Raw genomic sequence first — 24180 nt, 5'->3', positions numbered from 1 at the left:
TTAATTCAGTCGAGCTTAGGCTATGCTAATTCTCCGTAGGATTGCATCTTGCTTCCTCTCTCATTACTGGTAATGCCCAAGGATAACTGGGGATGGATAACTGGCTAGAGATTACATGGAAGGGAAGAGATTTGGTTTGCAGGCATGAGTTTGCTATAATGTCTGGGCGCAACCTGAGAATTTCCATGCAAAGCAGCTGCCTCTGACTTTTATGACGAGTCTTCTGACTAGCTGTTGTTTATTTATTTAAAAGATTTCAGCACCTGTGTTTCTCCCCTAAATTGGGCTTACATTTGTGCTCCTTTGCAGAATTCAACCAAAGCTCCCTTGAAGAGATCAAATGTCGAAAAAGTGACCAATATGCAGATTCTTATTTTGTTTTGCATCCTCGTCGTCATGGCTCTCGTGAGTTCTGTGGGTGCCTTATTGTGGAACAGAACCCATGGCAAAGTCATCTGGTATCTTGGCTCAAATGGTAAGCAGGACTGTGATGTATGGTGCTGGTATCGGAGGTGCAGTGCCCCAAGCAGGGAAGAGAGTAAGGAAAGGCAGTGAGCTTACAAACAGAAATTGATGTCCAAACACACAACTTGTCTGATCATTCTTGAGCTTCTTGGGGATGATCCGTGAAAGGAGACAGCTATGCCTGCTACTGTCAATCTGATCCTGCAATGCTCACTCATGGAAAGGATAGCAGGATTTATGTTCTGTCAGTGTAGCCTGAGAGTGAAAGATAAGAACATAAGAACTAGCCTGCTGGATCAGACCAGAGTCCATCTAGTCCAGCACTCTGCTACTCACAGTGGCCCCTATTTTCTCAGGTGCCTTTTGGAAGCTGACGCGGTGCAGGATGTAGAAAAGCAATGCCAGCGCTTTCCTACCGTTGCTCACTGCTGCTCCTGAGCACCTGGTCTGCTAAGGCATTTGCAATCTCAGATCAAGGAGGATCAAGTTTGGTAGCCGTACATCGACTTCTCCTCCATAAATCTGTCCAAGCCCCTTTTAAAGGTATCCAGGTTAGTGGCCATCACCGCCTCCTGTGGCAGCATATTCCAAACACCAATCACACATTGCGTGAAGAAATATTTCCTTTTATTAGTCCTAATTCTTCCCCCCAGCATTTTCAATGTATGCCCCCTGGTTCTAGTATTGTGAGAGAGAAAAATTTCTCTCTGTCGACATTTTCTACCCCATGCATAATTTTATAGACTTCAATCATATCCCCCCTCAGACGCCTCCTCTCCAAACTAAAGAGTCCCAAACACTGCAGCCTCTCCTCATAAGGAAGGTGTTCCAATCCCTCAAATCCCTCTGCAATATTGCAGGCAATTAGAATTTCTTTGGAGGACACGGCAATGCTGAAGAGTGATCTTGAGGGTAGGAAGTTTAAAAACTGTCACGCTAAGGATCTCCTTCCTCCAACTAAGTGAAATATTTCTGCAGTGAAATAAACCCAAACCTGGGGTGCTGTATTCATCGTTTTTAAGTGTTATGGTGTTCAGAGATCATACAGTTACAGGGGCTAATCATCAGGTGCCTTTGAAGCCTCTGCTTCATTTGCCAGGAAGGGAAAAGGGCTCACCTTCCTCTTAGTTGCTGCTCAGGGGTTTCCATTGGCTTCTTTTTGCCATGATGTGTTGAGGGGCCACTGCCATTGGTATAGTTCAGTGGTTCTCAACCTTCCTAATGCCACAAACCTTTAATTCAGTTCCTCATGTTGTGGTGACCCCCCAACCATAAAATTATTTGTGTCTCGGTTCCTAAGACCGTCGGAAATATGTGTTTCCCGATGGTCTAAGGCAACCCCTGTGAAAGGGTCGTTTGACCCCAAAGGGGTCACGACCCACAGGTTGAGAACCGCTGGTATAGTTGCTCATGAGCCATAATTACAAGTTGACTGAAACACAGCAGTGCAGAAAAGCTTTAGCTGCTTTTACAAAATAGTGCCCGTGGGCTGCTTGACAGAAACCTGGCCAGCACTGTTCCTGATCTGCAGTGGCGATATTCCGGCAACAGTGCTTTGTGGAGCTTGCTGATTATATTGTGTGGCAAGTGTAAACATAGGTGGCAGCTTCCTGAAATGCTTTCTGGATGCTATCAAGTGAGGCAGACATTCAAACAACAGATGAATGTCTCAGAAACAGTGTGATGAATGTCCGACTGATAGCTAGGGCCGTTGTGAGCTCTTTGCTGTTGATTCAGATAAATTTGCCACTTGTGTAGGCCAATTGACAAAGCTCTAATCTCTTTGGTGGGCAGCATCTCTCCTAAAAGACGTGTAGAGTGCTAGAAACATCCCATCTTGAACGGGCTTCAGTTATAGCTTCTGGACAGGACGCTTGTTTTGGTCTAATGGTGCCTTGTTGCTAATTTTGATTTCTCTTAAAAATAGTTATGCCAGAATTAACATAAGAACAAACTAAAAAAAAAGTTGGATGGCATATTTACTAAAAATGGAATGGGGAGAAATGTTGAGAGAGGTTGTGGTGAGGGGGGAGGGAAGGAAGAGTGCTATAGTCTGGTTTCATCTGATCTTGAAATCTAAGTGGGGTCAGTGCTTGAATGGGAGACCGGCAAATAAAACTGTGTAGAGGAAGGCAATGGCAAACTGCCACCACTTCTCACTTGCTTTAAAACTGGGATCGCCATAAGTCAGGTGTGACTTGGCAGCACTTATAGTACTGATGTACATATATACATCGATGAAGGGGCCACCATGAGAACGAAAAGAAACCACTTTTGTTTTGAACAGTTTGTGACCAGGTTATCTGAAAGACTCCTTTGTCCCATTTGAAGAATAATTTGTGAAATGCACCCCCCAAATGGAGAACTACTTTTAATTGCTTGCAGAGTAACTGACCACTCCTGAGTCACTTTCTGCCCACTCTAGTAGTCAGGGGCAGTTTAAAACTGTTTTATTTGCTTTTCATTATTCTGTTTGAGGGCTTGTTGTTGAACAGTGTGTTGTTGACTTCTGACTTTTTGTTAAGACTCAGGCTTCTGTACTACATCTGGGAAAATCTGATTTGTGGTTATGGTGTTTCATGGAGAAAATGTGGGTTTTCAACTCCCCCCTTGTATTATTTGATTTACAGAGCTGTGTGTCAGCCATCTTTATTAGTTTCAGCTTATAAATATCATAGTTGAGATTGTTTGCTGTGGCTTTACTGTTTGGGGTTTTTGTTGTTGCTATTTTGACTCTGTATTGAAGTAAAAGGATTTAATGACACATGTGCTTAAGATGCAATCAATGCTGTTGTTATCAATAGCATTCAGTTTTTTGATTTAGTTTTCAGTTGATTTTAGTTATCATTGTGTTTATCATTTTTGTGGATTTAATATTGCTGGAGGGTGTTACTACAGGCCTTGGGACCTGTAATAAGGTGAGCTAAAGTGTTCAAAACTTTTAAAATGTGGGTGGAACTGGATGAAACTGTATGTTACAGCACACAGGTTTCCCAACCCAGTGTTTGCCTTGTATTTCTAATTTGTGGGTGGCATTTGCAGGAAAGAATGAGAGGGAAGAAGGTGTTGAAGCCTTTCTGTGCTAGACAGTTTGCCTCCAGATGCCATTCATTCCTCCCAAGCCACCTCTGATATTGGAGATAAGACTTCCAAAAGGGAAAAAAAATCAGAAGTAAAGGGGAAAGCCTGGACCATTTTCTTGTCTTGGCAGTCATCAAGGATTACCTGGATATTTTATGTAGCTGTTGCCAGTTTGAACACAACGTGCAACATTGTGTTGCAAATTAAGTGTGACATAAATGCTAGGCAGTAGACAGAAGTTCATTTGCTCAGAATCTGAGGTAACGATGTTAACATATTAAGTCTGGTTCACAGAACTCACAAGCTCATCTTTGACCTTTGCTGTCGTCCGCCCCCCCCCCCCCAAAAAAAAATCACCCTGCAACTGGTGGAAACTGGATTTCTGTCAGTCTAGAGGTGCTTACATTCATGAATTCTCTTTAGCGAAGTCAGTACACTGGACCCTTTGGGAAACACCTGGACTCAAATGGCAAGCTATCAAAGATGTTTACATCAGGCTCCTGGCCCCTTTTCTTCATCTCATTTTGCCTCTTCCAGAACTCTCATGTCAAGTTGTGCCTATAATTTACTATATTCAGGCTATGAAGCGGGTAACTTCAAACCACTATTGATCTTTGATATTCAAAAATCTGTCCTTACAGTTAGAAAATGTGACATTCAGGGCAAGTGCCTAATTTTAGTTGAGCGTCTTTCAGCTTTGATGTGATGGGCTTCTCTGTTTCCAATTTTGTCATGATGTGGCAAAGGATGAGGGAGAGGCATTATGTTACAGCAAATGGTCAAAATGAGTGAGACTGGGCTAAATTTGAATTCGGAAAAGAAGTCAGGATAAGAACCTCAAATGCCACCTATAGATTCCATGCCCTATGAGGTGTGGCTTAGGGAGCTGGGTATGTTTAGTCTAGAGAAGAGAAGGTTAAGGGGTGACATGATAGCCATGTTTAAATATTTGAAATGTCATGCTGAAGATGGAGCAAGCTTGTTTTCTGCTGCTCCAAAGACTAGGACAAAGGGTTCAATGTACAGGAAAAGAGATTTCACCTAAACATTAGGAAGAACTTCCTCGTGGTAAGGGCTATTTAACAGTGGAATACACTATCTTGGAGTGTGGTGGAGTCACCTTTTTTTGAAGGTTTTTAAACAAAGGCTAGATGGCCATCTGTCAGGAGTGCTTTGATTGAGTATTGCTGCATGGCAGGGGGTTGGACTTGGTTGCCCTTCTGATCTCTTCCCATTCCATGATTCTATGAAGGAGGGCTTGTTTCAGGAGCAAAATGTTACATAACTTTTCTTGTTCAACCTTCTTCATGTGATGTTTGTTTCCTATTTGCTGCTGCCAATTTTGCATCAGTTTTTTTTTTCAAAAGAGGGGCGTCTTCTTGAGGTGATCCCATCCAGTCAGGAATTATAGAGGCAGTATGAAGTAATGTCTTTAAACCGTAAACCATTTTTAGATAAATCATGGTATCACAAAGCCAAACGAGAGAGGGCGGGGGGGAGGGCATTCCTGAACGGGCAAATACTTTTGCCCCATTTTGCTGAAGCTCCCTGAGTAATCACTGAAAATTATACTCCCCCACCATGCCCCCACGACGGCCTGGCAGCGCCTCCTCCACTGCTGCACCTTGGGTGTTGTGTGCCCCCCCCCATCCCATGGGTACTACGTCACTGTTTCAGTGTAACACAATCCATATGTTGTGGCAGCTCTGGGGACTGGTATATCTATAGTTTCTTTACAGAGTGTTGAAGATGCTATGAGAGAGACATTGCCATCCAGACAGTGTACTTATACCAGTGTTGTCTGTAATTTTTAAAAAAGTTTTTGGGGTTTTTCAACAATTAAAAAATATGCAAAACTTTTTTGACCAGAGATAGCAGCAGGGCAGAAGAGACTTATGTATACAATAAGAACAGTGTATTGTTGAAGGCTTTCATGGCCGGATTCAACTGGTTGTTGTGGGTTTTCCAGGCTGTGCGGCCGTGGTCTGGTAGATCTTGTTCCTAACGTTTTGCCTGCGTCTGTGGCTGGCATCTTCAGAGGTGTTTCACAGTGTGTAACACACTTCTCTCTGTGATACACCTCTGAAGATGCCAGCCACAGATTCAGGCGTAAACGTTAGGAACAAGATCTACCAGACCACGGCCACACAGCCCGGAAAACCCACAACAACCAATAAGAACAATGATTTCTCTACCACACACTGTTGTCTGTAGATCAAATGTTTAGAGCTTCTGTGCTCCACAACTAGTATGACTTTAAAGTGTTTCCATCCTGATTTTCACACAGTATAAATACCAGCTAATTCAACACATCTGTATCCCCAAGTAATGCCTGTGGGTTTCTAGACATTTATGTGGATCTTTCCTGATTCAAAAACATATTGTTAAAAAGGCGGGGGATTGAGCCCCTCTGAAATAGGATATTCAAGCCATATTTATCCTTGGGAGGGAGAGTTTTCCAAGAGACACTCCATTCAGAATCATCTGCCCTTTCCGGCCAGGCTCCATGCCTTCCCTTGAGACCACATGGCTTCAAACTTTGCCATGCCTGTGGGTAACCCCACCATGTGAGAACTTCTGTCTTGCTGACTGAGCAATGGGTAATTGCTTCAGTGCAGAGGAAGAAGCTGTTTTCTCTTCAAATCCTGCAGTTCTAACTAAGGATTCCTTGAGCCTCCAACTCACCAGGGGGCTCACATGGGGATAGCTGCTTTCTTTTTACAATGGTATGTCATGCATATATGGTGGAATCTGATGCTCATTTGCATGTTCCTCTGTTTGAAGTCTAAATAACTTCTGGTTAAGAATGTCCAAGCGTGTGACTCTCTGTTGTCCTCATTGGCCCACAGAAGCACTGTCAATCAACTTTGGATATAATCTGCTCACTTTCATCATCTTGTATAATAATCTCATTCCCATCAGTCTGCTGGTGACTTTGGAAGTAGTGAAGTTTACTCAGGCTCTTTTTATAAACTGGGTGAGTACAAAGAACTTAACAGGAGGGAAAGACATTAAATAATGCTATACGGGGGTGGGGGGTGGGGGAGCCCAGCTGCAAACATGAATTATTCTTTGGGCTGCCAACCACAGCTATAGTGGAGAAGGGGTTTGAGGCAGATTCTTCCATGTACCCAGTGAATTCAGCTTTCCTGTTTCCAGGGAGAAACCAAAATTAATCAGAACTGATTCCAATATACAAAAATAGTACATGGCACGATTAGATGGTATCATTTCCAGCTACAAGTGGCGTAGCTGCATGTTTGAGCCTTCCATCGTGAACAGCTAGTAGATACGTGATAAAGTTTCCAGCCTAGTTTTCTTCCTGACAAGCAAACTTCTCATGTGCAAAAAAGAGTCTGTTTAGTATTTAAACTTGGGAGTCGCTGCCTGCATTACAGAAAAGGATTTTACATGCTAGACTCAAAATTCATTTGTTTTGACCTAGTATTTACAGATTTTTTTTACCTATGAGGACACACTTCATGCATCTGATGAAGTGGTCTAGAGTCTGCAAAATCTTATACCATAATAACAAAGTCTGTAAGATGCTACAAGACACAAAAAAAGGGAGGGGGGACTTTTTATACTACTTCTGCATTATTGTGAAATCCCCATAAAAGAAATAATTCCATTTCATTGTCAGGATTTAGATTTGTCCTTGCTCTGTTATGCATACACAATATTTATATCTAATTAATAAAGAATGCTCCTTTGTCCTGATTCCCTTAGTAACTGCTCTGGAGTAGCCTAAATCTCAGAGCTGCTGTGTGTAATATTGTACAGGCATCAGAAGCTGGCCCAGGCTAGACAGCAGTAGCCATCGGCCAGCTTGACTTGGAAAGGGCAAAGTTACATGGGTGGTATCAGGAGGGTGCCCTCATGACCACTGGCATTACATGGAACCTGGTAAAGCATGATTTCTCTGATATTGTGCATGGTGTATCTGTCACCCCGTGTTCATGGTGATGGGTTTGGGATCACACATGACATATTACTAACTATTTAAGCCACAGTTTGCACCACAAAAGGTGAGATCTGTCCATATGACTGGCTCAACTATCAGCAAAATGGGTCTTGTTCTGCCTTTGCTCTCTAGCAGCAATTCTTTGAAATAATTGGGGCAGGCTGGATCAGCATTCACTATCAAGACTGCCATAGATTTCAAATGAAGGTTAAACTCCATGTCTTCTGCTTGCTTTCTCTCTTCCTTCAGGACATAGACATGTATTACAATGAAACAGACACACCTGCAATGGCCAGAACTTCAAATCTTAATGAGGAACTTGGCCAGGTGAGATTGTGAGCATGTGCTGTGATATTGGAGGGCTCAGATGAAAAGGAATTAAGGAGTCCAGAAGTTGATGCAGAAGCAGAGGTGGTGAACAATGCGGCCTGGTGCGCCATGACCATGGCATAGTCTTTTGACAGACAGCAGGGAAGGCATTGCTAAGGGCCCGGTGCTCTCCACTTAGCGACAGGAGGGATGCTACAGTGTCTCTAAAGCGTCAAGAGTTAAAAAATTGTTTAAAAGGTGCCACATTTCAAAAATATGCTTAAGGGGAGTGATTGCTGCCTTTGCGCCCCCATTAACTGTACCACTGCAAACCTTCTAAAACTTTAGATCGCAGTGGAGATTTGCTCAGTAGGAGGGTACTTAATGCAATATATTATGGTACTTTTGGCTGCTGGTGCAGCCTCGGTTGTAAGAGAGCGGGGTTTGAGTACAATAATGAAATAAATTCCTCCATGTTCAGTGGTAAGAAAGAAAGCTTTTCATTTGCAGCCACTCCTTGATGTACTTTTTAGTCACCTGTGAATGGAAACCTGGTTTCTAAGCTGCAGGATAAAGCAGTTGCCATTGCTCAACAGTGGATCATATGCTTTGCAGACAGAGGCGTAGCTCCAAGGGGACAGGGGTGGGGGGGGCATGCGACACACGGGGCACTTGCCCCTGTGGGGGTGTGGTGAGGTCATTCCAGGGGCATGGTGGGGGCATTCTGGGGCAGGACAGGGGCGTTCTGGGGCGGGACGGGGGTAGAAGACGCACTGGTGCACCGGGATCTTCCCCCCTTGCTACGCTTCTGTTTGCAGAGAGTAGATGCCAGTTTCATTCCTCAGTGTGGGAACGACCTTTGCTTGGGAACTTGGAAAGACCCCTGCCTGTTGCTTTAGACTATTAGTATCATTTGGTATAGAAACAAAACAAAATGAATAACAGTTCAAGGTCACAGTCCAGTCAATATTAAATAATCTTGATCTAAACTGTAGAGATTTAAGTCAAATATAAATGGCTGGTACTTCAGCTGTGCTGAGTTACTCTTTAAAAAACTTACTTAACATTACTTTAGAAGAGAAGAAGAAGAGTTTGGATTTATATCCCCCCCTTTCTCTCCTGGCGGAGACTCAAAGGGGCTTACAGTCTCCTTGCCCTTCCCCCCTCACAACAAACACCCTGTGAGGTAGGTGGGGCTGAGAGAGCTTGGAGAAGCTGTGACTAGCCCAAGGTCACCCAGCTGGCGTGTGTGGGAGTGTACAGGCTAATCTGAATTCCCCAGATAAGCCTCCACAGCTCAGGCAGCAGAGCTGGGAATCAAACCCGGTTCCTCCAGATTAGATATACGAGCTCTTAACCTCTTACGCCAGTGCTGCTCCTTTAAGTGTTTCAAAAAAATTCTGTTCATTTCTGGCTATTTGTGACTGTTTTTCTTTCCTGTGATCTCCTTGATTAATACTCACGTATTATATTTCACTGTATTTCATTTGTGTTCTAGGTAAAATACTTGTTTTCAGATAAAACAGGTACCTTAACATGCAATATCATGAACTTTAAGAAATGCAGTATAGCTGGAGTTACATATGGGTATGTATCATTTCTGTAAACTGTGTAGTAGCTTACTGACCTAATGTTATTAGAGTGGCAGATTCTTCCATTTTACATAATACATAGTCTACGCTGTTAAATTTTGAGGGTGGGAAATACTCCCCCCCCTAGCTGAGACTGTAAAGATGTATTTTTCACAGCTTCAGCATTTTGCAAGCAACCCAAATGTTAATGATAGTGGAATTTGACAGCTAAAATACTTCTCTCTGGATTCTGATGGGGAGAATCTAGTCTTGTGGTCATAAGTCAAGCTGGACTAAGAAACAAGAGGAAACTTCTTTCTGTACTCCATAAACTTCTGTTGTATTCAGAGCAGCCTGTATGTTCTAAGGTTTTCTAAATTGTAAAATCTGAGTTATTTCCCATTTGAAACCACTATTTGTGCTTGTGGTGGGCAGTTCTGTTTTTAGTAAGTTTGGTAACAGAAATACTTATAGTAAGGGCTTCTATATTTTGAGTGACAGATCATGAATCAGCTGTCAGAGGTCACTGGCTAAACATGGAAGCCTTGCCTGATGAACCTTAATGGAGGATAGAGTAAGGGCAGATAATGGAAATGCCTCTGACATTAATGTAGCCAGTAGTTCTCAGCATTATCAGTGGAGATATAGGGCTGCTTAATGGGAAAGAGGAGGGATTGTGGCAGTTCTGGAACACTCATGTCCCAATGAACCATATTTTAGCAATAGGGAGGAATCAAGGAAGAGCTCCGTAGATAGCCCAGCCTTCTTAGCTTTGTTTTGTAATGTTCTTGGATGGATCATGTTGGATACTTCTATCTCTGTTCCCGGGAAGTTCTTGCAAGTGCAGGGTTTTGGTTCTTTGGATGGTTGCATTTCAGACTGGAGGTTTCTGGTCCTAGATTCACTTGGCCTCCTCTTTCTATTCTGCCACTAGTTCAGAAGCCCCTATAGAGTCAAGTGAAGCTTTACAACTTCTAGTATGTGCTGGGTTTGTTTGTTTTTTGGTTAGATGTTTAATCAGATGTGCTTATTCCTTTTTTTTTTTAGTCACTTTCCAGAACTGGCAAGGGAGTTTTCATCAGAAGACTTCAGGTTAGTAAACGATCACTGATGATAATTTGAAATTGTTTAGTGGGTTCCTTCTCTTATTACAAACCTGAATAGTAACTGGCCATGTGACAACCCTGAATTGTCCTGGGCAAGTGTCTTTACCCTCCTGGAATGGTTCATTCTGGCACAATTATTATTTTTGACAGCAGCTGTGCAAGTGTAGGATATATAGCCGGAAGAAAGAGTGCCAAAAAAAAAAGATATTTCACTCCACATCTGCAGCTGAGCTAAAGGAACTATATTTATTGGAAACCAATTTATCCTGCCTTTCTATGATTTATGGAATCATGGTGTTGTGTGTGTGTGGGGGGGGGTGTCCTGTGTGTAGGGGGCTCCTGTTAGCCTTTTCCTTAGACTGCACATGACCTTGACAGTATGATCCCAATACTGATCCTGCATTGAGCAGGGGGTTGGACTAGATGACCCTCATGGCCCCTTCCAACTATATTATTCTAGGACACATGGATCCTGAGAAAAGGGCAAACAGCCTGCTCTCGGCTTGAGAATGAGAAATATGCTAATTCTAATGAGATGTTGTTAGCAATTTGGGTGCTGTGTTGTAAGTCATCTGAAATTTCCAAATACTCTCCCAAGTCATATCTGCGCAGAGGGAAATATATCCAACCATTTACAGACTTTGCAGAGAGATTTTCACCCTTTAAGAACATAAGAACTAGCCTGCTGGATCAGACCAGATTCCATCTAGTCCAGCATTCTGCTACTCGCAGTGGCCCACCAGGTGCCTTTGGGAGCTCACATGCAGGACGTGAAAGCAGTGGCCTTCTGCTGCTGCTGCTCCTGAGCACCTGGTCTGCTAAGGCATTTGCAATCTGAGATCAAGGAGGATCAAGATTGGTAGCCATAGATCGACTTCTCCTCCATAAATCTGTCCAAGCCCTTTTTAAAGCTATCCAGGTTAGTGGCCATAACCACCCTTTCCCTCTCCCACTGCTTTCCACTGAACCCTCCCCCCCCCGCCTCAAAAATGTTGTTGAGATCAGCATCAAGGACAAAGTGAAGGTCTGCAGTAGCAGGGCAGAATTAAGGAAAATCGTTCTTCCTTTCCCAAAAGGCTTAAGTGGCATTAAGTCTTCAGAACTGCGTGGCTGGATACATGTCAGTGTGTATTGGAGCAAATTTTTTGTCTTCTCTTATTCTGAACTGCATCCCTATCAAAAGACAGGGAAAATATTTCTTGAAGAGCCTTGCTGGGACAGAGTCAAAGTTGAATAGAACATCTGGAGGACCTAGACTCTGCCTCTGACATTTTTGGTTACAAGGACGAGGACTTAGGAAAAGCCTTCTATGCCTGAGAGCCTGGAATTCCAGTTGGAGTAGGAACTATGAGCTGCAATGAACCAATTCAGTTTGAGCAATTATTGTGTAATATTTGAGGTCTGTGTGTATTATTAATTGAAAAACATGTTTTAAAGTAATTATAATGCTTTTTATTGCGTTCTTAGCCAACTGCCTCCTTCCACCAGCGAATCTTGCGAATTCGATGACCCAAGACTGTTGCAAAATATTGAGACTGATCATGTAAGTCTACTCTTCTGTTATGAATGGTTTTGCCATCACCTGCTAAATAACCTTTCTCTTTGGGTTGAACATTAGAGTAAGCCACTGTGCTGGTTCACGTTTAGGGCTGCCCCTGATGAGAACAATTCAGGAGCACATGGGAATTGTGGCCAAGCTCTGTGCTTGGGAAGATGCCATTTGTTGTAACCTGTGGCTCCATGTCAGTGCTGAGATGCTGTTATGGCAACTGGAAAAAAGGCAAAACATGTATACAGCCCTCACATGGAGATACCAGTTTTCACAAATGACACCTTTTCAGGAATGGCTCTTGGTTGTTCCTCACACAGCAACACAGTTCTATACCCTGCCCTTCGCCTAAGAACTCTTGGTGTAGTACAAGGCTCCCCACCTCTTCATTTCCCTTTTCAATATCAATCCTGTGAGTTTGGCTGAAATAGAATGATAGGCCCAAGGTCATCCAGTGAGCTTTTTGGTAACTTGAGGGCGTGAGCTTGGTGGGGGTCACTACGTGTGGGATGCATATCTTCCTTTTGAGACAATGAAAGCTGCAATCCTGAATGCATTGAAACATAGCCAGCATGATTACTGGCAACCTCTGTTTTCTTCTACTTCTACTTTCTTCTGGCTCTCCGCCCATGGCAAGTAGGATCATCATGTACAACATCTGTTCAGTTGTTTGGGCACCTATGTGAGTCATGTGGTCCATCTGCTGGAAATTAAGAATCACATGACCTTAAGAGAAAATTGGAACCTGCAAACTAGGAAGTCGTGTAAAGGGACTATGGCTGGAATTAAAAGTCACTATTGAGATCAGTGGGTCTTCCTTCCATGTAAATGCATTCATATTTAGTGTATCCGACATTGTATGGCTTTTGAAAGTGAGATATTATATGAAGGATTTTGGAAAAAGCAACGACAAAGAGATGGATATAGCTGAAACAGGAAAGGGACATTAAAAACAAAATAAATGCTCCTTGGGCATCTTGGCAGTGAATACTAAATCCAAGTCACTTGATTAATATTTATTTCTTTAGTAAGTGTATTCATTTGCACCTGAGGTGACGTTTACGCTCTAAAGTGAAAGCCTATTCATAGCAATTAAAAAGCCAGCAAAGCATTAAAAAAAGCAACACATTACATTTCACCCATCCAATTTAAAGTGCCAGAAAAAAACAGAAAGGTTTGCACTCTCTGCTAGGATTCTAACCATGAATCCATCTGGTGGGCCTTCCTGGGCACCTGATTATTCAGTTGCTGTGCCACTATCGAGAAAGCCATGCTCAGGGTCCCTAAAGATTTAACATCAGGCAATGAAATGACATGGAACGCAGCACACAAAGTCTATCTGAAGGAACCATTGGTTCCGTCTGGAAGGAGTCGACGGTATTGCAATTTATGATTTGCTTTTTCCCTGCTTAGAGAGGAAAGTGGTATATGCAATTTCTCTGTGTGTTCATGGGAGCGTATATTGGCCCCTATTGTAGGTTAGATCTTCTGCACGTTCCCATTGAGACAATCAAAAAATGTTATGTGCCTGGGAAAATTGGCTGCAATCCTGAAATGGGGATAATTCACATGCTCAGTTAGAACATGAGAATGTAAGAAAAACCTGTTGGATTAGACTGTTGCATCATCCAGATCTGCATCCTGTTTCACTCAGTGGCCAAACAATTTGCCCTGTTCAGCAACAGAGTCCAAGGCTAACACTGGTGTTTGGCTGAATTGTGGGGCAGGATACCCTGAGATTTGGTGTTGGGGCAGCAAAATGTTATCCCAAATCTGATAGACACAATGCAGGTTTAAAAAGCTTTTCCCAACTTGAATTAGACAGTGGGAAATAAGACAGCCTGTACCATCCATAAATATCAGGGCACTGACTGTTATCTCTGAAGTAATGTTCTTAACATTTGCCATTGGCACTAAGCAACGGAATAAATTCAGCACCGCTGTTGACACTATTTGTCAAAGAGAGAACAATGGTTGTATGGAAGAGCTGATATGCTAAGGCAGTGCTCATTGTTACTCTGGAACTGGGTGGGTGGAATCTATTGTATACAGTGGACATGGAAGGACAAAAGCAGACTGAATAATTGATTTCATACAGTGAAATTATGGGGTTCCCCTCTAGCTCTCCAATGCTAAGGACGGCGGAATTGTTCTCAGCTAACAAAGCCTGAGGTGAGGGTGTGTAGTCGCACAGATGATAAAAGTTGTTGTACGAACAATAAGAGCTCCTAGTGGCTGGCCAAGAAATAAGATTGGACCATTGGTCTGGTCCAGTAAGGTTGTACTTCTGAATGGCCTGTGATCGCCTCACTGTTGATATTAAAGAGGAGAGAAACAAACAAGAAAGAAGCAAAGGATGAAAAAAGGATAGGACAGAGAAGAATGAATTTCTTAAGCAATTAACTGTTCAAGCCTTCTTTCAGCTTCTACTCCCACACTTCTTCCTGGGCAATCTGGATAAAAATGGCATGTACATTTACTCTTATATTTTGGCAATGAAAAAGGCTAGAGACTTAATTTTTTTAAAAGAAAGCTTGGAATTCAGAGAGGGGTGCTCCAATATAGTTAAAGGCCTGTATATTTGACAGGAAAGGTTCAGTGACTACGGAGCAGTTGAGAACATCAGTAATCATGTCCCTTTTCCTTGTAATGGTAAGAAATTTAGAAGCTCTCTCTGGTGTGACTCTTTGGATTAACTTGAGTCTTGGTTTGTAGCCCACAGCTACTCACATCCGAGAATTCCTCAGGCTCTTGGCTGTGTGTCACACCGTTGTTCCTGAAAGAGATGGAAACAAAATAATCTACCAGGCTTCCTCTCCAGGTTGGTCCTTGACTTCTTCTTTTGTGGGGCTAGAGAACCATTACATAGGCCCCATCTGCACATGCAAAATAATGCGTTTTCAAACCACTTTCACAACTGTTTGAAAGTGGATTTTGCTATTCCGCACAGCTTCAAAAAGCACTGAAAGCAGTTTGAAAGTGCATTATTCTGCATGTGCAGAATGAGCCAAAGAAACAAGTGTATTATCTCAACAAATTAAGGAAATGTTCTTTTCCACCTGAGGAAGCCCTCAGAGGGCACTTCAGCTGTGAGTCCCACAAAAAGGGCATTTTCTTTCCTTAAAAAATGCTCTTCTTGTGCACTATTTTTGCTAGTTCATGTAGAGCAGAGTTGTGCCTTGGTCACTGTTCAAGGTTGGTGGAAAGTGCAATCAAGGTACAACTGACTCATGAAAACCTGTAGGGTTTTCAAGGCATGAGATGAGCAGAGGGAGTTTGCCATTGCCTGTCTCTGCATAGCAATTCTGGATGTCCTGGGCGGTCTCCCATCCAAATACTGACCAGGGCCAATCCTGCTCAGTTTTTGAGATCAGGTATGATCTGGCTCCCCTCGGCCATCCAGGACAGAGTTTGAAGATGGTAGAGGCTCCTTATGACTGTTTCCCTTTTCCTTGTCCATTTAGAAGACAAATGCAAGCTGGTTTAGTATATCAGACACAGTATTTGGGCTGGCCAGTGTTTTTGATTTGTGCCATTGTCTACACTTCTGTCGAATAGTGCAAAACAGCTTTATGTCTTGGTTAGCACTAACTTATAAATGGGTTACGTGTGACTGAGAAACAGTGGATCTCCTCCTGCCTCGTTGAAGAGATTAGCAAAGTTCAGTGACCCCCAATGTGGTGCTTCTAGATAGCAAGGTGCCCATCAGTGTGTTTCCTTTGCCCGCTTTCTCCTTCAGCTCTTGGGGGAAATCCTGAATTTTTGAATGGTACAAAAAAACAAACAAGGGCCTTAATTAGGTCAATCCCTAATATCTGCCTGACTAGCAAAGTGCTCACCCTGGGCAGGCGCATCACAGCCATCTGCATTTAAGGATAAACTTCCAAGGAACACCCCAGTTTTGTGGAACATACTTTGGAAACCATGGATGCAACATATACTGCAATCTTAACATGTAACAGATGTGCGTTATAGTTACCTCAGTGGTCCTGGAGCGGGGCTGTAGCTCAGCTATAGAACCTCTGTTTTCCATGCAGAAGTCTCTGGTTCAATTGCTGGCATCTTCAACCAGTGAAAACTAGTAACAGGTGATGTGAAAGGTCTCTACCTGAGGCCCAATGGAGCACTTCCAGTCAAAGCAGACATTACTGAGTTTGACAGATCAATGGTCTGACTAATATAAGAACAGCTTTATAAGTTAGTGCTATCCAGGACATAAAGCGGTCGGCGTTGTGTTGTAAAACAGACTCAAGAAGCACAAAATAGTCACTGAGTTGTACTTAACAAAGGCATATGTGACTGAAGGAGCAGAACAAGGAAGGAAGTCCTGTGTCTCCTAAGCACAAAGTGAAATGATCTTTTCAAAGAAATTCATACTGTTTCTGATCTTTTTATTGGCAGATGAAGGAGCCTTAGTCAAGGGAGCGAAAAGACTTGGCTATGCCTTCACTGGAAGGACTCCAGATTCAGTTATCATTGATGCGGTAAGAATATGTGTGAAGGGTTAGGACAAAGCAGTGCATTCTGGGAGGAGAAGACTCAAAGGGAGAAGCAGAGTCACAAAGAGGAAAATGGAGCAAGGAATGTGATTAGTGTGTGGCTGGGGTGGAGAACTGTCTGATAGCCAGGACATTTGCAAGTACAGTGCAAGAAGAGGAAAAACCTGCTGTCATCTTACAGCAGACTCAGACAGATGGACCAACAGTAACCTTTATTAGCATATGAAACATTCCAGGCAACCACCCCCAAGCTTATAAAAGCAAAGGCCCCAGCACAGAGCCTTCCAGTTGCTTCTGTCCTCCCCACAGGGTGTAGGCCCCTCCCCAAGTTTTGGAGTTTTGGAGGTGGTAAAAACATGTAGCGGGATGGCCTGCATTAAATGGAATCCCCAGTCTCAGAGGGGAGCAAGCCTTATTGGCTGTACTATTAAGATTTTGTGCTTCGATCTCCGAGAATCTGCATTTTATTTTATGGAAGGCCTCAGATGCTGAAAGATTAAAAAGTGAGTCAATGGGTATTCTAAGAGATCTAATTTTTTTCTTGATAGCAGGAAGCCAATTTGAAATCTTGGATTCTGACAGCATTTGATAAACTAAGGCTAGTGGGATCAGAATTGTAGTGTATTTTCAGACAGTACCTAATGGTAGTAAGCCATACCTTCGATTCCAACAGATCTCCAGAGTCTGCAACCTGCGGCTCTCCAGATGTGCATGGACTACAATTCCCATCAGCCCCTACCACCATGGCCAATTGGCAGGCGCTGATGTGAATTGTAGTCCATGCACAGAGTTACTGCAGACTCACGGTGATCCCACCTAGGCAAGACACAAGCAGAGGTAGTTTGCCTTCCTCTGCATTGAAGTCTCAGGCTTCCTTGGTAGTCCCCCATCCAAGTAAAGACCATGGCTGACTCTGCTGAGCTCTCCGTCACTGTTTAGCCCAGGCTAAGCCAGGCTATTGGGGCTTTGCAAACACAAAGCATCTACTGTGAGCTTGGAGACTAAAATATGATTTGCATAATTACATGTAATTGACATAAATTACATGTCAGCTTCATCAAGGCAGTGGTTGGGAGGTTTATGGCTACAACCCTTATCAGAGTTACACTCTTCAGAGACAAGGGAAGACTATGGCCTTAGAAGGGTGTAACACTATTTGGGATCACACTGTTAAGCCATGGAACTGAAGTGAGCGCCTTCTGAGCAGAAGAGCCGCCCCTGCAATTTGAATGGGAACTCTGTGGAAGCTTTTTGTAATGAAGCTCCAGAGACTTTGCCTCTGCAGTGGGGAACGCTTGAAGATTGTCATGGAATACATGGATAACAGAAGGTCTGATAAGTACACTGTTTTACACAGCAGAGGGAGCCAATTGCACATATTTCAGTGCATGTGTTCATTGTTCTTTTTTTTCTCAAAAAGTTCTATTTTCCATCTCATGTTTTGCAGCTGGGTGAAGAGGAGACATTTGAGATCCTTAATGTGTTGGAATTTTCGAGGTAATTTCCTCTTGAAACTGTTTCAGTACCTAACAGAAGATAAATATGAAAAAAACACCCCGCAACTATTTTCTAGAAGTATTCTGTGGCTTCCTATTATATCCATAGTTTATTTTCATTAGGTTTGAGCCCCTTCAGAATTAAATTGGGTAAGAAGGCTGAATTGTCTATTTGTTGTGTTCCAGAAAACCTCTTTTTCCAAGTGATAAAGCCTTCCACTAAGAACCAGTTTATCTATTTACCTATTTCTGCTTTACTTTGATATTGGCAGGGAGGTCACAGATATTCCCTTTACTAAAATTAAAAAAAAATCCATTTTCACACAGAAACTTCAAAGAGAAACAAATTATGTGAATTTAGTTTTGGGCTAATCTCACTGCTGTTTCCTAGTAAAAGTGATTATTCACTAATTCTTGAGAGTTGCAACAAGACAAAGACTGTATTTGCCTTTTGTATCTGTGTAGGAAATGTTAAGGAGCTGCGTTGCATAGTGGTTAAGTGCTTGCACTGCCACTCACACGGTCAGGAGTTCGAGCCCCCTGTGGGTCAAATATCCTGGCAGCTGGCTTATGGTCAACTCAGCCATCCATCCATTCCTTGATTGGTAAATGAGTACCTAGCACATAGCTAGGGGGTATAGAAGAGCCGGGGAAAGCAATGGCACGCTACCCCACAAAAATGGCTTGCCTATGAAATCACTGCTTGCAGTGGTACCCCAGGGTCAAACACGACTGAAGGGGAAACTTTACCTAGGAATGTTAAGGAAGCACAGAGGAAGGAAAAAATTACGGCTTCAGAAATTACATTATGTGTATGCTAAAGTTGTTTTTAGTGTGCAGTTAAATCTGTAAAATGACTATTAGTCTATGAAGGTCCATCCTTCCTGTTCAGTATAGAAATGAAAGGTTGTAAGTCTTAACATTCCTTTCCTTCCTGTGTTGTGACAGTATAATTATGTATAAAGTAGGACCACTAACTCATAATCACATAATTACATTCTATGTTATTTATATTCTCTCTCCCTCCATCTCTCTCAATTCGACTAAATTTTTATCTGGGTTTTGTGACAGTTCACTCCCTAATGAGGCACACATATATGTGTGTAAGTTAAGTAAATTGTAAATTGCTGAATTTTTTTCTAATTTACCACTAGTTTTCTAGAGTTTGATGGATGCTCAAAACACTATTTTTCTTTGTTAGCTAATCTAATAAAGAATTTTTAATCTAATAAAGAACGAGAGAAGGAATCCTTTCATTTAAAAATCATGAAGGACAGTTAATTTATGTACACAAGATTAGGAAGAGCAGTTTCAGTTTCTCAAAGGACCTAACACACATTTGTGGCATAATTGCTTCCACTCATAAGTTCTCCTTGTACGTATTCTTGGTGTTTTCACAGCAACCTTTATAGGGACATTTCTTTTAGTACTTTCAGTATTATTTGTTTCAGCCATAAAATGATCTATTCTCCCTCACCTTAAAAAAGGTAAAGTTTCCCCTTCAGTCATATCCAACCCTGGGGTACCACTGCGAGCAGTGATTTTATAGGCAAGCCACTTTTGTGGGGTAGTTTGCCATTGCTTTCCCTGGCTATTCTTTACCCACTAGCTATGTGCTAGGTCAAGAGTCTGCAACCTGCGCCTCTCCAGATGTTCATGGACTACAATTCACATCAGCCCCTGCCAGCATGGTGGGAAATTGTAGTCCATGAACATCTGGAGAGCCGCTGATGGGAATTGTAGTCCATGAACATCTGGAGAGCCGCAGGTTGCAGACTCCTGTGCTAGGTACCCATTTACTGACCAAGGAATGGATGGATGGCTGAGTTGACGATGAGCCACAGGGGGCTCGAACTCCTGACCATGTGAGTGGCAGTGCAAGCACTTAACCACTGCGCCACGCGGCTCCTTGTAAAATTAGATAGAAGGCCTCTTAAAGTTATTATCTGAAGGTATACACCCAATGCAATCAGTCCTATTAAGCTCAGTAAGGCAGACCTCCAAGCAGACATGATTAGGAATTGTTAGGAATTTGGAGTCCCTGCCATTTTGCAATCATACACCTCCATATATTGGAGTGTATATTTCCCAATTTAATTTTAAATTGATGTGGGTGATCACAAACCCCATCCTATGGGAAACAGTTCTGTGGGCCTGATAAAGATCCTCTTCCTGACTCTGCAGTTTTCCCCATTACTCATATTTATGTGTCTTTAGAGTCCTGTAAACTGCTCATTCTTCCTCATTGGGTCAAAGGCTCAGTATTGTAGGTGTTTCTCTTTCCCATTGGGTCTTACATTTGGTTTTAGTCTCATGGTTAGCCTCCTGTTTTACTCCCTTTCTTTCTCCTTCTCTCTTTATATGTTCTATCAAGATTTTTTCCCCATTTGTGAAGTACAAAAATGTCAGTGACATTGTTTTCCAGCAATTGTGATGAGTTGAGGATTTCACATGTTCTGTCATTCACATGCTCATGGTGTATGTGTGCACATAATACACAAGTTCAGTTATAATTTATTTGGGCCAATTACAGTCTTGTGCAATGGCTATCTCTCCTTGATCCCACCCTGTACATGCAGCCTCATGATTCAATTGGTTTTTGCCCAGGCAAGTGTACTCAGAGCTCAGATTGTGTGCATGTATGCACACATGCTCACGTTTCCCCCTTACTTTGGGCTTCCTAGATCACTCATTTGGGTATCAGCCATGAAACTAAGATGTGACTCTTGTACTACCAGTGTGGCATATAAGAAACATTAATCATGCCGTTCTGGATATTCCTTTAATCTCAATGTCCTACACATCCATGATTTTCTTACTAAAAAGCTCGTCCGCCTTCTGGTCCTTTGCCAGCTTGGACGGGAGGAGAACAGCCTGAAATCTGATCAGGGCTTCGTCCACGCAGGGATTTTTCTCTAGATAAAACACAGCGAGCTGTTGCTTTGCTAGGGGAGTTCTACACAATGCCCCACTGCTTCCAAGCACTACTCATGGGGTTCCTGGGTTTTATCTCCTAAGACAGCGAAACAAACAAACAAAACCCTCTTCTTTGTTCTGACTTAAAAGGGGAATGGTGCGCTGATAAGCTGCAGGCACAGATCCTGTTTAAAAGCTCTGCTGGTAGCCACAACTCTTCTTATATAAGTTCATTCATTTGATGGTTTTAATCTTTAATCTTTAAATGTTGTGAGCTGTTTTGTGAATTCTGCCGAGAGTTATCAGCTCTGAGAGGGGAACTTCCTGGGAAGGACCTCAGCAGGGTACAGTGCCAGAGAACCCACACACCAAAGCAGCCATTTACTCCAGGGGAATTGATCTTTGTCACCTGGAAACCAATTGTAAAATAGCAGAAGATCTCCAGGCTCCATCTGGAGGTTGGCAACCATAACTCTGCCCACAAAAAGTGATCAGTCAGACAATACGTTTACCCTCTCATCTTTGCACACCTTACCACCGAGACGGCTCACGCTGCCACTGAACAAAAGAGTTAGGATGAATGTGAGCAACAAGCATCATAGATACTTGACACATGTTTCCACCCATTGATAGGCATCTTGCTAGTTATTCATAACTAGCAGTACAGCCATTGTGGTAAACAATACAATGGGCTCTAGACCGCTGTTGGTGGATCGTGCCCTCTTCTCCCCCACCCACCTTGCTTCCCAAGGCTTTGAAAAGTGGGGTGGGGAGGGCGATCCTGCATGAGGGACAGAGCTAGCTTCTTCCTGAATGCAGGATCGTGCTGTCTTTCCCACCACCTCATGGGATGGGGACAGTGATTCTCAGGTGAGGGGATTGCAGAGGTTGCCAGTAAAGCCTTCCTGCACACGGATTGGCTAGCAGTGAGTTGTCCCCACGTTCTAAAACTTAGCCAGTTATGTCTTAGGATAATAAAAAAAAGTTACAGTGAAAACATTTTCTTCTTCGCAGCAATAGAAAGAGAATGTCTGTCATTGTTCGGACTCCAGCAGGGCAGCTGCGTCTATACTGCAAAGGAGCTGTAAGTATCTCAGTCCTGTTAAAGTGGCAATTGCCTCCATGGTTTCTGTCCTAGTCCTGATATTTTATGTTTGGTAAATTGTTATTCTGTGTAACGGTGCTCCCATTAGGGCTCAGAAATTCCAGGGCTCAGCTGAATGGCAGTATCACTAAAACACAATCCTAAACCTTAATGGGACTTACACTCTGGCAAGTACGAGTGCAGGCAGAGTCCTGCTTTCGGGATTGAAGTTATGTGATCAGGAGCCACTGCTGTTGGTTTTGACAATGCCAGTTATCCGGGGACTGTGTGCTCGGACTCCCGCCCCAACCAGGAGAGGGCCCAGAAGGCCTGGGAGAAGACCCAAGAGAAGAACTTACCCAACTCCAGGGGTGTATAGGGCGGCAGGCGGTGGCAGAATGACCCTGCAGGGCCAAGCAGCTTGCAGGGAGGAGCCCTGCCCTGGGCCAGAAGCTGTTTGGGCTCCAAAGGAGGTAGAGCCCAGACTGGGAGAAGGGAATAAAAAACGTAAGGGCTTGGATGACTGGGGAAAATGGTGCCATGTAGCTACAGCCCAACTCAAGATCTGTTAGCCTTGGGAAAGGGCCGCAGAAGTGCAGCTGTATCCAGACACACTCTCTGATGCCTGAGGAAGGTCTCCTCACCCTGGGGAGGGGCACCCTGGGTGATGCTGGGGAGCAGGGGCTTGATACCAGTCGTCTCCTTAGGGATAAGTCTCAATTGATCTCTGTGTGGGAGAGAGTAGTTGTTTACTGAATGCCCATCTCTGAGTGTGGTTTTGTGACTTTTCTGCTACTGTTCTTGTATATCTATATATATAAAAAGCTAACAGTGTTTTTGTTGATGACAGTATACCTCAGTAACTGCTGGGCCAATTCCTCTGAAAATTCCCAGCCACTATAGTCAGCCAGGCGAGAGTGTTTTTAGATGTTCACATACCTGAAATTTCACACCTGGCCCAGGTAAAACACCTTTTTCCTGGCGCTCCCTGGTGAAGGACATGCAGCTGCCTGTGTGTAACTGTCACCCTTAGAATGTTCGTGCTGCTTAGAATGTTCGCTCAGATGGCCAAATATGAGCAGTGAAAACAGTACATAGGCAGCAACTTGAGTGGAAGTGAAACACATACACGCACATACACACCAGGGAGAGGGAAGGGAGGGAGAGTGAGGGGTGGCATGCAAGGGAAGAGAGGGAGGGAGAGGAAAGAGACAGAGGGGGAGGCATGCAAGGGAAGAGAAGTGAGAGAGGGGAGAGAGTGAGGGGTGGCATGCAAGGGAGGGGAGGCAGGGGGCCCAGCATCTTGATATGACCCACCCACCCTAGCGGAAGGAAAGGGAAGGGAAGAAGGAGGAGGGGGGCATGCAAGGGAAGAGAAGTGAGGGAGGGAAGAGAGTGAGGGGCGACATGCAAGGGACGGGAGGGAGGGGCCAGGCACTCTAGATTCCCTGAATACTGCGGTTACAGTTAAGAAAACCAGGCACGCATTACTCAGGAGTAAGCTCGGTACAGCAACTGTGACATACTTTGAATGGCTGCGTTGCACCCCTCAGAGGGTTTCCTCAGAAGCGACACCCATTGCCACCAACCAATCTTACTCCCAGGTAAAGGATCATGACCAGTCAGCCTAGATGTGTGGGAGGGGTGCCTTTCCATCCCCCCCCCCAAGAATGCGGGCACACACATCAATGACATCGCACAGTATCAGGCTGCGTGTTTGCATGAGCACGTACTTCTGGCCGCTGCAATTGATTTGCTGCTACTGTTCCTTTTCCATTTCACCACAATAAGCCACAGCAACGCGTGGCTGGGCCCCGCTAGTAATAAATATCTGCCATACATTTCTTGGAAAGCCAGGATAGAAATGCCTTAATTCAATCAATAGCTATTATAAAGAAATTTGCCTTTGTGGGTTTTCTGGGCTATGTGGTTGTTTAGTTTAGTTTAGTTTATTCAATTTATATCCTGCCCTCCCCTGAAGGGTTCAGGACGGCGCACAACATAGTATAAATAACAATATCAATATCAGCAATATCAATACTAGCCAACATCGATAAGCATCACAATATACAAGAAAAAACTCATAGACATGGGCAATAAAGTCAGCAAAATAACAAGTCACAACTTTTAATGTAACAGT

General features: G+C 43.4%; 1 protein-coding gene across 5 annotated transcripts in view; it reads left to right on the top strand.

The window, feature by feature from the left end:
- Window positions 1-24180, top strand: part of ATP8A2 (ATPase phospholipid transporting 8A2) — a 432694-nt gene that overhangs the window by 95856 nt on the left and 312658 nt on the right. For all 5 annotated transcript variants that reach the window (XM_048492830.1, XM_048492831.1, XM_048492829.1 and 2 more), the window contains 10 exons: window positions 310-475; window positions 6396-6523; window positions 7760-7837; window positions 9318-9406; window positions 10438-10482; window positions 11964-12039; window positions 14761-14866; window positions 16447-16529; window positions 17992-18041; window positions 21971-22040. In XM_048492830.1, the coding sequence (XP_048348787.1) occupies window positions 310-475; window positions 6396-6523; window positions 7760-7837; window positions 9318-9406; window positions 10438-10482; window positions 11964-12039; window positions 14761-14866; window positions 16447-16529; window positions 17992-18041; window positions 21971-22040 (891 nt within the window). The remainder of the gene's footprint in view (window positions 1-309; window positions 476-6395; window positions 6524-7759; window positions 7838-9317; window positions 9407-10437; window positions 10483-11963; window positions 12040-14760; window positions 14867-16446; window positions 16530-17991; window positions 18042-21970; window positions 22041-24180) is intronic.

This window comes from Sphaerodactylus townsendi, linkage group LG04, assembly GCF_021028975.2.
Source record: "Sphaerodactylus townsendi isolate TG3544 linkage group LG04, MPM_Stown_v2.3, whole genome shotgun sequence".
Taxonomy (NCBI): domain Eukaryota; kingdom Metazoa; phylum Chordata; class Lepidosauria; order Squamata; family Sphaerodactylidae; genus Sphaerodactylus; species Sphaerodactylus townsendi.
This window is presented reverse-complemented; position numbering and strand designations above follow the sequence as displayed.